This window comes from Nymphaea colorata, chromosome 5, assembly GCF_008831285.2.
Source record: "Nymphaea colorata isolate Beijing-Zhang1983 chromosome 5, ASM883128v2, whole genome shotgun sequence".
In the NCBI taxonomy this organism is placed as follows: Eukaryota; Viridiplantae; Streptophyta; class Magnoliopsida; order Nymphaeales; family Nymphaeaceae; genus Nymphaea; species Nymphaea colorata.
In genome coordinates this window covers 4,919,128-4,933,367 of record NC_045142.1, presented here as the reverse complement: position 1 = coordinate 4,933,367, position 14,240 = coordinate 4,919,128, and the positions used below count along the sequence as shown (strand labels likewise).

General features: G+C 35.6%; 2 protein-coding genes across 2 annotated transcripts in view; both read left to right on the top strand.

Annotated features, from left to right (window-relative positions):
* LOC116254513 (uncharacterized protein At1g24485-like) overlaps positions 1-14,240 on the top strand; it is a 79,042-nt gene that overhangs the window by 52,012 nt on the left and 12,790 nt on the right. The gene's annotated exons all lie outside the window — the stretch shown is intronic.
* Positions 5,510-8,662, top strand: LOC116254407 (uncharacterized protein At1g24485-like). Its single transcript, XM_031629788.2, has 3 exons — positions 5,510-5,705; positions 5,956-6,484; positions 8,497-8,662. The coding sequence occupies exons 1-3, from the start codon at positions 5,633-5,635 to the stop codon at positions 8,660-8,662; spliced, it is 768 nt and encodes a 255-aa protein (XP_031485648.1). The 5' UTR covers positions 5,510-5,632.

Here is a 14,240-nt window from a genome sequence, read left to right as displayed (position 1 = left end):
TGCTCATTCATCTTATTCTAAAATCATTGCCCAAGGGTTTTCTTTAGATATCTGGGAATTCTTTCAACCACTTCAATGTTCACAGTGCAGGCCAAACACTGAGTTGACTCTCGAGGCCTAACTTCGAAATGACCGCTTCCATAGGCGCACTGAGTACGAGTTTTTTAAAAGTTCGGTAGTTTAACCGAGTCAACTTCGAGTTCTTTGAGTTTGAGTCGATAAACTTTTTGGCATGAGGCATCTGACAGTTACTCAATCTCTCACCCCTGCCTCCTCACTCTCTTTGATTGATGACGACCTTTCTATCTCTCACATACACATTAATTACTCATTTTCTCTCTTCATCGGTCTATCTATATGTGATAATGAAGATGGCGGCAGGTTTTTGTTAATTGTTTGAAAATCAAATAAATGAGCTTCCCAGGTTGACACATTATCTAGTCGAGTTGTGTCAAATGTCGAGCTGAGCTCGAACCCTTCCCACCCAATATAAAGGAGTTATTGGTTCAGTTGCTTAAGAGGTTTAAATTGCCCTTTTTTAAATGCTTTAAGTGGCATCTCCACTTCAATCTGACATTAATTACTCTCTTTCCCCCTTCCCCCTTGCTTTCTTTGACATTTAACGAATGATGACAACCTCAATCTCTCTCACACACATTAATTACTCATTTTCTCTCTTCATTGTTCTATGTATGTGTGATAATGAAGTCAGCGGCAAGTTTTTGTTAATTGTTTGAAAATCAAACAAATGAGCTTCCTGAGTTGAGTCGAGCTCCAAAAATACATTCTTGAGTCAAGCATGAGCCTAATTTATTGAGCGTGACTCATGATCGAGCTGAGCATTTCTGAGCTCGAGCTGTGTCAAGTGTCAAGCCAAGCTCGAACCCTTCCAACCCAATATAAAGGAGCTATTGGTTTGGTTGTTTAAGAAGTTTGAATTACCCTTTTTAGAATGCTTTGTGTGGCATCTTCACTTTAATACACTCTTTCTTGACCAACTAGATGGTTCTGTCTTCTTTCTCTTCAAGGCATATGGGTACGTGTTAAAGTGCATAAAGCAGAACTTTTACTGCATCTTGTTTTCTGTCCTCTACTTGCTTTTCTGCAGTCACCTAATTTTCTTCACCGGACTCTGATTTCCCCTTCAACTGTTGACAACAACCCGATTTAGAATTCGGAGTATAAACCTTTTTTCCTTCCACTCTCATTTTTGGACCAATACTGCCAGGTGGAGCTTGGGACTGGGCTGTGAAAATGATGCTTGGGCTCATCTAGATGGCCCAATGGCTCATAGGGCCAAGGTGACCAAGATGCAGGAATTGTTTCCTGATGTGATTCGATGTATTGATCTTTTTTCCTATTGTGCATTCGGGCATGAGAAATTAGAAGGAACTTTAGTGTGAGAGACCAGTGTGGTTTTTAATTTCCAGGTTTTTAATTTTCAGTGAGCAGGGTTTGACCCACCGCTTGAAAATATTCAAAGCCTCCACCCAAGCCCTCATCCCCCAGGATACAGAACCAGTATGGTTTTTAATTCAGAGGGACACAGCATGTTTTCCATGAAACGACATTCTACGTAAAGCAACTTCAGGAGCGGATCAAGGCACGCATTGTCAAACCCTTGCTGTAATTAATTTTATGTTATAAAGATTGCTTAGTGTTATTGTGTTTTGGCTTATGTATACAGTATAGGCCCCTTGCTCATAGAGGCACATGGTTAATACATGTCCTTCTTTTTATTTATAAAATAATTAATCTAGAATATTCTAAATAAAATTTTGAATCCGTATTAATTACAGCAATAAGAACCGATACATCATATTTGGCTGATACACTATATTGGCAAGCAAACTGACATGGTGCCAATACTGTTTTTTATAATATTGCACTAATCGAATACTCAGTTGACTAATTTTTTGCTTAATTATGTTTTCAGTTGACCACAGATGGTTCATGGGTGGTTCAATGGTACATGATCAATTTGTTCTTTGCTGCCTTAATTTCTTAGTGTTTCTTGTTAATGACAGATTGCCGTTTCAACTTACTTTGCAAATACAATATTAAAGATCACATTTGAAGAAAATCATAAAATGACAAGTCACTCTCTAATTTTTCAGTCCCATGAGAATTCAGGTAACAAACCACACCAAATTGTAGGCAGCACCGAGACTGGGTTCGTACTTGGCTCCACCATTCTAACCCTAAACCAGTGTTGATATTTAGCCGACTAAGCTCAATCCGTGCCCCAGCAGGTCAGCTAAAGACCGGGCCAGTACGCCAAACTTGATAATACATCCAATCAGTGGTTGAGTAAAAGATTCTTAGCCGAGGGGCACTAATTAAAACCATTTTAGATTCTTATGGGCACTAATTAAAACCATTTTATATAATCCGTATTAATTTATATATGAAAGTGCAAACTGTTGTAGGAGCAATATGTAAAATCTACAAATTTTTTGCAAGCTGTGAGTGAGGGCGAATGCTCACACCAGTCAACATGTAGCTCCATTACTGGTGCTTCCATAACCAAACCTGACCATGCTATATTATGGCTTCGTTTTACATTATCTCAAACACGGTTGGTTTAATATGTTGTTCCTCGTTGAAATTTAATACGAGATGGCATATTTGACCTTTGGTCTTGGGAAAATCGAGTTAGAATCCGTGTGCTGGGAAAAGGACTTCTAGGGTGTTTCATGGGCAAGAAAAAAAATTCAAAGAATTTTTTTTATTTAAGAAAAAATGGTTGCTGAAGTAGACATGAATATCATACTTCAAGTGTCTATGACACAAATGTCCATTGGCATCGTAGGTGTGTCTCTGTATGTGGTGGTTGGAAGCAGAGATTTTATCTCCACGCTTATAGGTAGGGGCAGAACCAAAATTTTTTCATGAAGCTGGATTAAAGTTTTTAAATTTTGAGTATGGCCGAAATATCATTTTTCAAAATTTTTATATAAAACCAATAAAATTTTTTATTACATGTAATTTTTTTTTTTTTTTTAAATTTGAGCTAAGGTCAGGGCCCATGTGGCCCTATCTTGCCTTTCCTCCGGCTAGGTGTGCACTGGGATGGATGGACTGAGTTGGTTCAATTCGGGCCAATACCTTAATTAAATTATTATTTTATTTAAAAATAAAATTTTATTATAAATAATTATATTTAAATATTATGTTATATTTTTATATATTATATTATATATATTTTATTCTAATATAAGGCCAAGGCATATCATCGTTGCAATTGCAGTACGTTAAAGAAGTCGAGGCTTCCTTAACATCTCCTTGACACGTAACTAATGATGATAGTATTCAGGTGTCATTCCTTGTGTGGACTCACCAATGCAAGTAAGGTCAATACTTTTGTTCATTTCATTAAGGGGAAGCTGGCAATATGTTACTGTCCCATATATTTACTTAAGAGGCAAGCTTGACACTTTTAAAAGCGTTATATGAATAAAATATGAAAACATAAGAGTATGCTTATCTACCCAAATTTTTTAAACCGATACACTAACAGTAATTTACTGCTACTCTTGCCCAATGACCCATCATGGTCGCCCATTTACCATTCTTTTTTTAAATTTCGCACCACTAAATACCTGATTCCTTGTAGTGTTCTATGGGAATCATTAGGGATGTTAATAGAGTTGGGTCACATATCAAATAGAACTGCTTCAAAAAATCAGATATGAAGAAAAAAAAGTTTAACATCCATTTAAAAATTCAGCTTGAATTTGGATTTAAAAACTGATGTCCGATCAGATTTTTATAAATGTGTGGATTTAAGAAATGATTCCGATTCTTGTTCAAATGATTCCGATTTCGATTCGATTCAGCCTATTGCTTTAATCTAAGCTTAACAATTTGATTCAGAAAAAGCGATGTGCAGATTTTGGTAAATTGAAAGGGGAAACATGACTCAGCCTGGACTTTATCTGGGTAATCGCCACCGGTTGGTAGACTGGAAGGACACTAGCCACCGTCCTTTTGTGTGTGTGTGTGTTTCTTTTTCTTTTTTTTTTTTGGAGAGAGAAATACTCGGTCAAGATCTATAGATCTGCAACAATTAAGCTACAATACACATGGTTCAACGTCGTGGAAACCACAGCAAATCTGAAAAAACGAGTCACCATGACAAAAGCATAGGAATGTTAGGCGCAAGGGAACATGGCCATGGGTACCAGCGCTTTATCATTGGGCGCCTATGTGTGTGTTTTTTTCTTTTTTTTTTAAAAAAAAAGCACATTTTCTTGGGTACAAGATCAGCAAAATCATGTCCAAAATGCGTCAAATTTTGTGTTATGTCATTACACTTCCCAAATTCTTTTAAGAAGGAGAATACTTGCATTGTATCCTGGTAATGAAAACGGTCTCAGGGCACGCACAGTTGAATTCGTCCACCACGGAACGTACACGGCGGAGCACAACCCAGTCGACGACAATCAGTTGTGTCGCAGGAGGACGGAGCTCGTCACCAAGTTATAATTTTTTGAAACTTTTAATTCGGCCCCGGTAGAAATATATGAACATATAATTTAGCCCCTATAAACAAGTTGGGTAATCCATATTAACTCAAATCTCAATTTTCCATGCGTTCGTATTTTCTAGTTCAAATAAACACAGGTCAACTAGCTGGAAATTTTTAAAAGTATGCATACTGCCATGAATTGAAAATATATGACCACAAATCTGCCTCTGATATGAACCAACCGCTACGTAGTTGAGCACAACTAACTAGATAGACTAGAAGATCTTATTTATCGTAATCTAACTGCAATATCGAACAAAAAATTCTGTGCCATTGATTCCAGGTCTAGATAAATGAACACATATCATCAGGTGACTCAAATGATTTATCCTTTTAAAAACGGAAGGAAGAATTTCCACGAAATGATGGTCCCAGTCAAAGCGAGGCTTCAAGTACTAGGCTGTTCAAGGTCTAGACCTAGACTGGCGTGCAGATCACGTCCAGACAAGGCCATCTGGGTCAATTTATTTCGTTGAGAGAGATATTCTATGAACTTGAAGAATCTTTTTATGAATAGCCATATACTCTATAATATAAGCATTATACACACAAATAACGGAGAACATTAGTTGATGAAAGTATATTAGATATGAATTAGCGGTCAGAACATATATGCTCGTACGCATTGGCTACACCCTATACATGTATCATAAATCTTTACTAATTGTGAATTGAATCGAAGATACATGATCTTGGGATCGTGGTTCCCACCAGTATAGGGATGAATTTTAGCACAATGAATGCATTAAATACCCCAAACCGAGGGGGACATCGTATGAATAATAAAACTCGGATTGGTGGTTACCACGTTCAGTGCTATCTTGTTGAATTTTCGTGGGGAACAACGACTTTTGTGGGGAAGAAGGACAGATGATGAATAATCGTCAAACTGGGACTTCTGCTAAGGCTTCTTAATTACCTACCTTCGAGTACTCCTTAAAAATATGTCTCTGCGTTTCATGCCTTACAGAAGCTTTGCCTCTTGGGAAAAACATCAAGCGGACATCCTTGTAGTCATTCTTTGCAGAGAAGAAGGTTGGTTCAGCTTCTGAAGTGCTGTTCTGAGAGCAGAGACTTGTATCGGTACATCAACCTTTTAAGATGGCAGGATCCGTGGTCCTCTTTGCCGGCTTATGCATTGCGATCCAAATTTTGTCAGGATTTGCTGACAAGCGTAAGTAATCGTTCTCCTGATCTCACCCAGGGCTTGTTTTCTTTTATTGTTAATCAAGAAGTAAAGATGCCCACATGTATAGGCCGCACAGTCAGCGTTCTTAATTAGTTTAACCCCTAACCTTCAATTGGGAGCTCATTCGTTGCTGATCAATCAAAAAATCGATGGAGGCAGATCCTCCAGCAGGGAGTACATCCCAAAATGAATGCTCTTCATAAATCATAACCCTGAGTTTCCTTTGTTTCCCTAGTGTCCTTGAGCATCGATTGCGGAGATTCAACGGGTACGCGCACCGACGAGCTGGGCATCAAATGGGTCGGCGACGGCGATTATATTAACACAGGGCAAACAGCGAAGGTCCATGTTAACAATTCATACTACCAAGAACAGAATACGCTCCGTTACTTTCCCTTCCAAAAGAAGAGCTGCTACGTGATACCAGGCGCGGCGAGGGGAAGGAAGCACATGATACGGGCATCCTTCTTCTATGGTAACTACGACGGGAAGTCATCGCCACCATCCTTCGATCTTCAGTTTGATGGCAATCCTTGGGTGACAGTGGAGACTTCATCCAGCGAGTCCTACTATCATGAAGTAATATATGCACCCAAGAGAGACAACATCAGCGTTTGTGTTGCTCAGACGTCGCCCGACCAGATACCCTTCATCTCCGCCCTTATAATTAGGGAACTTGCGCCGGAAGCGTACGATACGAACGACATGGAAGACGTCCACCGCTGGCGGAAAAGGGTAGCCTTTGGGGCGAAGGACTTCGTAAGGTAAGACGAAAGTTATATCCGTAAACTTTAAAACGATGGGTCGCAGTTTGTAAGGCTGATTTAAAAGTCAAAATATCTATGAATGCTGCAGTTTAGCTTGCACTTCACAGTATTTAATTAGCTAATTTTTGAAGTTAAAAAACAATGTTACCGGAATTGGTCTGAAATAGTTAGATCGAGTGGCAGGTCCAGAAGTGTTGTGTTTAACAAGCTTTTTTAAATAATCTGGAAATTTTATTATTTTTATGCATTTTATTTAATATTTTAAAGAACAACAGTTAATGTTTTTGCCAATTCACAACAAATTCGAATGAATTACTAGATAATTAATGGCCTATTCATTAATGCAGTAACTTTATGAATTGAATAGATATCTGGCTTAGTGAGTAGGGAGATCGGTTTCGGAACCGATTTTTACAGAAGTACTTATTTGCATCATAATAATAATCTGAAAATATAATAGTCATCCATTAGTATAGTTTTAGTGTTTCTTTGAGTGCAGCAAAACTTGAATTCAGGGAATAGGATAAGAACATAAATACTTGTCAAGAACCCAAAATAGCTTCAAATGTAGAGAAAAAGAAGATCTAAGGGACACAGATTCTCACATATATAATTGAATGGTAACTCTAAGTCACTAGCCTACTAGCCTGTTAAATCTAACATGATAGACGGTTAAGAAAAAAAGTATGGAGAAAAAGGTAATGGCATTTTCATTATTTAATATTAGTATACACTTTTTTTCCTTGATTAGATGCTCGAGTGACTCTAGATAATCAGTCATCATTCACTCACTCATTATATATAGATAATTAGACTCACTGAGTGAATCTATATATAATGAGTGAGTGAATGATGACTTTAGTTATCTAAGTTACCCAGCCGCCTAATTAAGACCATCCATCTAAATCAAATAAATGGTTGAGAGAAAAACAAGGAGAAAAATATGCAAAATAATATTTGATTGTGAAAATACCTAACACCCATTTCTCCTTATTTATCTCTTAACCATTTATCATATTATGTTGGACGGTGCAGATTGGATAGATGGGTAACTCTAAAAAGCGAGAGTCACTATCCAATTTTTTAATATATATATATATATATATATATATATATATATATATATTACCACCAATCTTACCGTCATTGATGACGTTGAAGTTCATTTGTTTCTTCTTTAACTCATTTTAACTTGTAAAAATTTAAGAGAGAAATAAATGATACCATTCATGGTGTCGTTTTACTCGCAGTAAAATTGGCTTATATATTGTGTTTGTGTATGTAGGATCAGATTGTCAAGCCTCTTCTCTAATTTCATTGGATTGACTAATTCAGTGTGGAGAGAATGATTGAAAAAGAAATAAATAAAAGAAGAAGAACAAGAAAAAACATGTGATGGAGTAAGTGAAAAGGTTTCATAGCTGGTAGAGTGGTACTCTAACACAGGAATCACTCTCCTACTAAAATACCAATTCTTGGAAACTCCAAGTCTAGCACCGGTTGTCAATAAATCCTTTTCTTGACAGAATTTTGATGACAAACCTATGCTTAGAGATGATAATCTATCCATTTTGGATTGAATATCTGGCCGAACAGTTTTGAAATGATCGAATACAAAAAAATTAATATTTAATTAAGAAATCAGTTCAAATTAGGATCTAATAAATGACATATGGTTGAATTCGGATACCCATAAATATTCAACTGGATTCAGATTCAAATTCAGGTCAGATTTAGTCTCAAGTAAATATTCAATATCCAATGCCCTTACAATATCAACTTTGAAAGTCAGCTGCATTAGGTTTAAAATTGAGATTCAGATGTATACTCAAGTATCATATTTGAGTTTGTTTAGGATTTTAAAATCAGGTTTTGGATTCATATTCAAATATGGATTTTTTTTTTCTTTTGGATTCGAATCTGAATTCAAACCTGAATATTGAAACTTTTCAGGAAGCCGTCATAATTAAGAGTACATCTTATTCTGATGGACGGGCTTTTGTTGGCAGGTCTCCTGATGACCCCTACAATCGTTATTGGCATCCAAGTGGTGAGATCGACGAAGTAGTGACTGTGAAGAGAGATAACACGAGCTTCATCAAAAACTTCACCGATATTCCGGGACTGATCTATTTAATTTTGATCTACTTAATTTTGATTACTGTGGATTCATGAGTAACATTGCACTTCAAAATAAAAGTTGAAGTTATTGCAATTTTGTATATTAAACTTTGTCAGCCTTCAACAATAGTTCATAATTACTTTACCTAGTCCTTATATTTATTTAGCCCACACACGGACGTAGTTTATTTAATCTGATCTGTGCATGAAATGTTGTAATTTTTTTAATTAATACTGGTACTGTATTAAACATTTTACTTTTGAGCACATTTATGCTATATATATATATATATATATATATATATATATATATATAGAGAGAGAGAGAGAGAGAGAGAGAGAAAGTTCATAGAATATTAGTACTTTCAAGCAACTCTTATAGTGCATTACTTTCAACTTCCCATCAGCATAATAAGATGGTTAAGCAATGAACACACATAAAAGAAGTCCTAAAACAGATTAGCACAACAACAAAAGGTTCTATTAGCTACGGCCAGTACCTGCCAATAGAAGTTTCCTCTGTGAAATCATGGAGGGAGATCAAAGGCGTATCAGCGACTGAACACCTTTAGGCGATCCTTCTTCTCGACCCATGCTCCTTTTCTGTTTCTCTTAAACTCGCTGCGGCTCGTTTCTGAACGACAGCCCACCATAAACTCGCCCTCACTCTGATATGTGCGAAAGCCCTGTTTCTTTCTCCCATCACGAAATCTTTCTTGTTGTGTCTTTCTGAACCAAATAAATGGGCGCGGAAATATCCTGCAAAACATATACTTCCCGCGCACACGGGATGTTGAGATTTATTCGAATTTCAGAGCATAATCTCTCTCTATATCTCTTTCTATCTCCCTCATTATATATATATATACATATTATGATTTTTTTTTTGTGCTTCTTAATGTTTTAGCCTATCTTTTATAAATATAATGATATAAACAGATACAAAAATATAAAAATACGAGAGGCGGAGACAGATAATATGGGCAAAGTATTTTATCCATAGATAGTATGGAATAAGTCTTTTTAATTTTCTATTTTTTCCACTATAACACCAAAGAACGTCACCGATGGCAACACGGATCGAATTTGGATCGGATATACTTTTTATCATATCCGATTTTTTGGATATTCATATATTCGGATTTGGATTATGATTCAAATTCGATTGAGAAGAAGTTTATACCATATCCGAATCCGACTTTAAAATCTACCGAATCTGATCCGAATTTAAAATTTTAAGTTATTTTCAAATCCGATCCGAATTCTGAATCCAAACCTAAAGCTTGATTTGATTTGGTGTTCCCACGTTTTGAAGTTGCGACCTATGAATGGTTGGGCAAAAGGTTTAGCCAAAGGCACCAACTTAAAGTTATAAGAATATAAATTATACATTAGGGTATAATCTGATTCAAAGGTAATGGCTTTTACGAAGTTGCATATAATAATAATCAAATAATTACCATATACACCATTTCACTTAAAGAATTTAAAACTATATCACATAAAACTAATTAGTTAATAATTTATATTGTATTTAATTAAACGTTTTTGTGTAAACAAACAAACAATTATAATTAAGGCATCAACTAAACATGATATCTTAAATAATGTATTTATTTAATTAACATTAATAAAAAAACTTGTGTCAAGAAATTTCTACAAAATGAGTATTTTTAAAAATATGAAAATTAATCACAAACAAATATATTTAATGTGAAACCGTTGTTGAACTCATAAAAAAAGTTTTATTTATCAAATTATCAATTATTTATTTATTTAATCAAGTAAATTATTTTGTATTATCATATAATATGTCTAAAAGTCGTAGGTACTTGATATACAACACATAATTCACAAATTTAAAAACAAAAACCTTTAACTAGTAGAAAAAAAAAAATTGTTTGATTTAATAAATTGTATAATTTGATTAAATAATAGAAGTTTATGTACAAGAACACTTATTATAATAAAGCTAAGAGGACTAACCCCCAAGCAGTCTTTGTCCGGAAGGTTTGGCATAAGCACATGTGTTTTGGATTCAGATATCAACTCACGGTTCAGATTCAGTTATGAACTCCCAGTTCGGATTCAGATATTAAGCTGTAATTCGGATTCAGATATGGTTAAGTAACCGATCGGATATTTACTTAAAACAGAATCCAAATCCGTATCCGATCGAATAAGATGATTAAGTATCCGATCGGATATTTACTTAAAACCGAATCCGAATCCGATCGGATGTTATTTCTTAAATCTGAATCCGATCCGATTTTCTTATTTAAATGTTAAATTGCTTACCATAACCAATTTTTTAAAGGCATTTTTGGATGGATATCCGATCCGAATCCGATCAGTTGACATCCCTAGCCACCAACGAATGGCGAAAGAAATATGAAGCCGATAGGTTCCACATTATTTGATGACTAATAATCAGCTACCTTAGCTTTCTACCTTGTTCAAACATAAAGGACAAGCCGCATCCCCATGAAAGACTGCAAAAGCATCCTTGCGCTATAAATAGTACTTGTTATTATATAAAATATTCTTAGCATGAACCGTGTTTTATCCCCTTTGCATGTCATCTGCTGTTGCTGATTGCCTATGTGTGTTATATGTGTAATACATGAGTTAAGTTGACTTATGCATGTGTTTTAGGTCTTTGTATGAATCGATAGTGTTAGGGGCGGAGCGAGTATTTCTATCAGGGGTGGGGTCAAACGGTTCAATGAACTTATCCAAGTAGAGCCAAACTAAATCCGAATCTATAAAATACATTACCCAACTAAAAATTTTCAATTTTTATAGTGTATTTTTTTTTTCAATTAGTTGAGGTGGGGCCAGGGCCTAGGTAGCCCCCCTCCCTCCGCCCACGCATAGCATGTGAAATCTCACCCAACCTCTTAAAGATGCAACCTCCTCCCTCACATAATTAGGTTGCAACAACAGGCTTCAATTGCCTTCGGAATATTATTGCCTTCATCAGTCACATACAAAAAAAATGAGCTCGAGTCTCATTCCTATAGAAAATGGCCATCTAAAAATGCTATGTTAATTGTGCCCTATGGCCACCAACATGAACAAATCCAAGTAGGACCAAACAAATCCACGTTTGGCCACCAACATGAACATAAAAAATGCCTGGCGCACTGCAAGGTGCATTGGCCGAGCAATGCTTGGCCTTGTCGTGTGCTCTGGCCAGGGCACACTGTCAGCACCAGGGTACTGTCACACCAGGCTTTGTGGCACCGAGCCTTGCTGCGCCAGCACAAGCACACAACCTATTTTGCGTGAGAAATGGTCTGTCTCCTTAGTAGACCCCTTTTTGGGCAAAAACCACCTCCAAGGGGGGCGTTCTAGTCCTATTGGGTGGATCCAAAGAGTGTTTGCAGACTTAAGGGCCAATCTCCTTTGATCAACACCTACAAAATATAAAAAAAATTGAAAATAATTTAAAAATTTTGAAATTTGAATGAAAACTTTGTGAAATTCAAAAAAAAAAAATCAAAATTTAGGTTTTGGCTTTAAATTTCTCTATAACTACTCCACAAATCTTCACTCTTGAGTGTGAGCTAACTCTTGAAGTGCTTCTATAGCTCTTCCAATTAAAGCTTAGAAGTTTTCCATTAGCTCTCTCCATTTCTCTACTCTTCCCTCTCTTTTCTTCTCTTCTTCTTCTTCTTCTTCTTCTTCTTCTTCATCAACTTTGGTTGTTAAAATCTTCTTCATCTTCATTCTTCAACACCTTGGAGTTCCATTTGAAAGGCATGATCACTCAAAGTAGTAGATTTGTCTTTCTTCAACTTCTCTATTTAGAGGTTTGCAGTCATCTTCCCATTCATTTTTCTTTTCATCATCTTTGTATGGTCATACAAGAGAGCTCTAAAATCTTTTATCCAAAGTCAAGAGCTACTCTAGAATGCATCAAGAGCATGACCAAGGTGAAACAAAATTTCATTTCTTCCTTTGGGTCCGAAGTATGTTTCTTTCTTTTTTTTTTCATTGAACGTGTGCATTGTCTATGTTTTATGATAATATTCATGCATAGTTAGTCGATTTTTCAATTAATATGTGAATGAATGGTAAGAATGAGAGCTTGGGATGAGATTTCCTTTCCATCACATTAATTGTTGAGGTTAGAATTTGTCCAACATGAAAAAACCCTTATGAATATGTATTTGATAGAATGTATTTTCATGATATTCCTATGCTTAGTATTGATTACTTTTTATTTATTATTCACTCGATTAGTGATCCCAAAAAGAGTTCTTTTAAGTTATTATATTTTTATTTCATTTATAGTTAATGATCTCATGTACCCAATGATGGAAGAAATAAGTTTCTATATAGTGGATGAAAGCAAGTAAAAATGAGTATTATCTTTACATACTTAAATAAATATATTTTAAGTCATGTTTTTAATATGAATTTTGAAAGTAAAAACCATCTCTCAAGAGGCAATGGAGACTTAACCTACGCTCTTTCATGAACTCAAGTTTCACTCTGGCATACATAGAAAGATTGAGATCGAAAATCTATATATATATATATATATATATGTATGTATCTTTTGAAATCTCATTCGATGTCATTCTCTCTCCTCTTTTACTTTGCAATATCTCTTTTACAAGTTGTTCCATTATGTCTCTCCTTAATTTTAAATCTTTCTTTTATGAATTTTCATATTACATATATAGAGTGAGTGAATGGTGACTCTAGAGTCACCTAACGGTCTAACTATTGCAGTCCATCTGATGCATATGGATGCTTGAGAAAAAAATGTGCATAAAATGGTGGGAATTGATAGTAGACCAATATAACGCTCATCGACTTTTTCTTCTCATTTTTCTTTTAATCATCTATCATGATGGATCATACAGTTCTAGTTAAATGGTTGAGTGACTAAAAAAACCAAAATCACCATTCAATTTTCTTCATATTGTCCTAGTTCTTTCAGAAGGAGATGAGCAGGGATGAAGAAATTATCATGCACCCATACAGACGATGACTTCTTATTTGCATAAACTGGGTTATCATTAATTTCTTATCAAAATTTGCATTTGACTGATTCATTTCTCTTTCACCATCTGGAATTCTGTCTGTTGTTTGGGCATTCGTGGCCCAGAATTTTTTTGCTAAACTTTAGTCGTCATGTCGAAAAAAGGGACAAAACAATGGCATCGGTCTCATTCACAGCTGTGAAGAAGATTACAAGATGTCCACACGCACAAAGAGACAGCACCTTCCATTGTCTGCCGTCTCCAATATTGTAAAGAGTTTGGAGATCGATCGTCTTCTACATCTACACAACCTGACCTTCTCCATAGAGTTGAAATTGTTGAGCACAAGAATAAAAACTCAATCCTAACCTTCAGTCCCTCGATATCTTGGGGAAAGAAAATTGAGTAATTATAATTTTTTAAAACAATTTTATTCGGGCCCAGTAAAAATATAGAAAAATATAGTTTAGTCCATGTAAAAATTTTAAAAAGACCCTTTGGCCCCTCCAATTAAAAATTTTGTCCCCATTCAGCACCTGGGCAGTGTGCGATTTGGAACTATGAGTTTGGAAATTAATCATGAAATTAACTTCATGGAAGTAAAAACAAAACAGGAACTAGAAGAGCTCTTCTGT

What these genes read in the sequence shown, in the direction of transcription:
- LOC116254407 (XM_031629788.2), top strand. Translation starts at nt 5,633, where the DNA reads ATGGCAGGATCCGTGGTCCTCTTTGCCGGCTTATGCATTGCGATCCAA. An exon ending in GTCAGGATTTGCTGACAAGC is followed by an intron (nt 5,706 to 5,955) that starts GTAAGTAATCGT and finishes TTGTTTCCCTAG; the next exon opens with TGTCCTTGAGCATCGATTGC. An exon ending in GGGGCGAAGGACTTCGTAAG is followed by an intron (nt 6,485 to 8,496) that starts GTAAGACGAAAG and finishes TTTTGTTGGCAG; the next exon opens with GTCTCCTGATGACCCCTACA.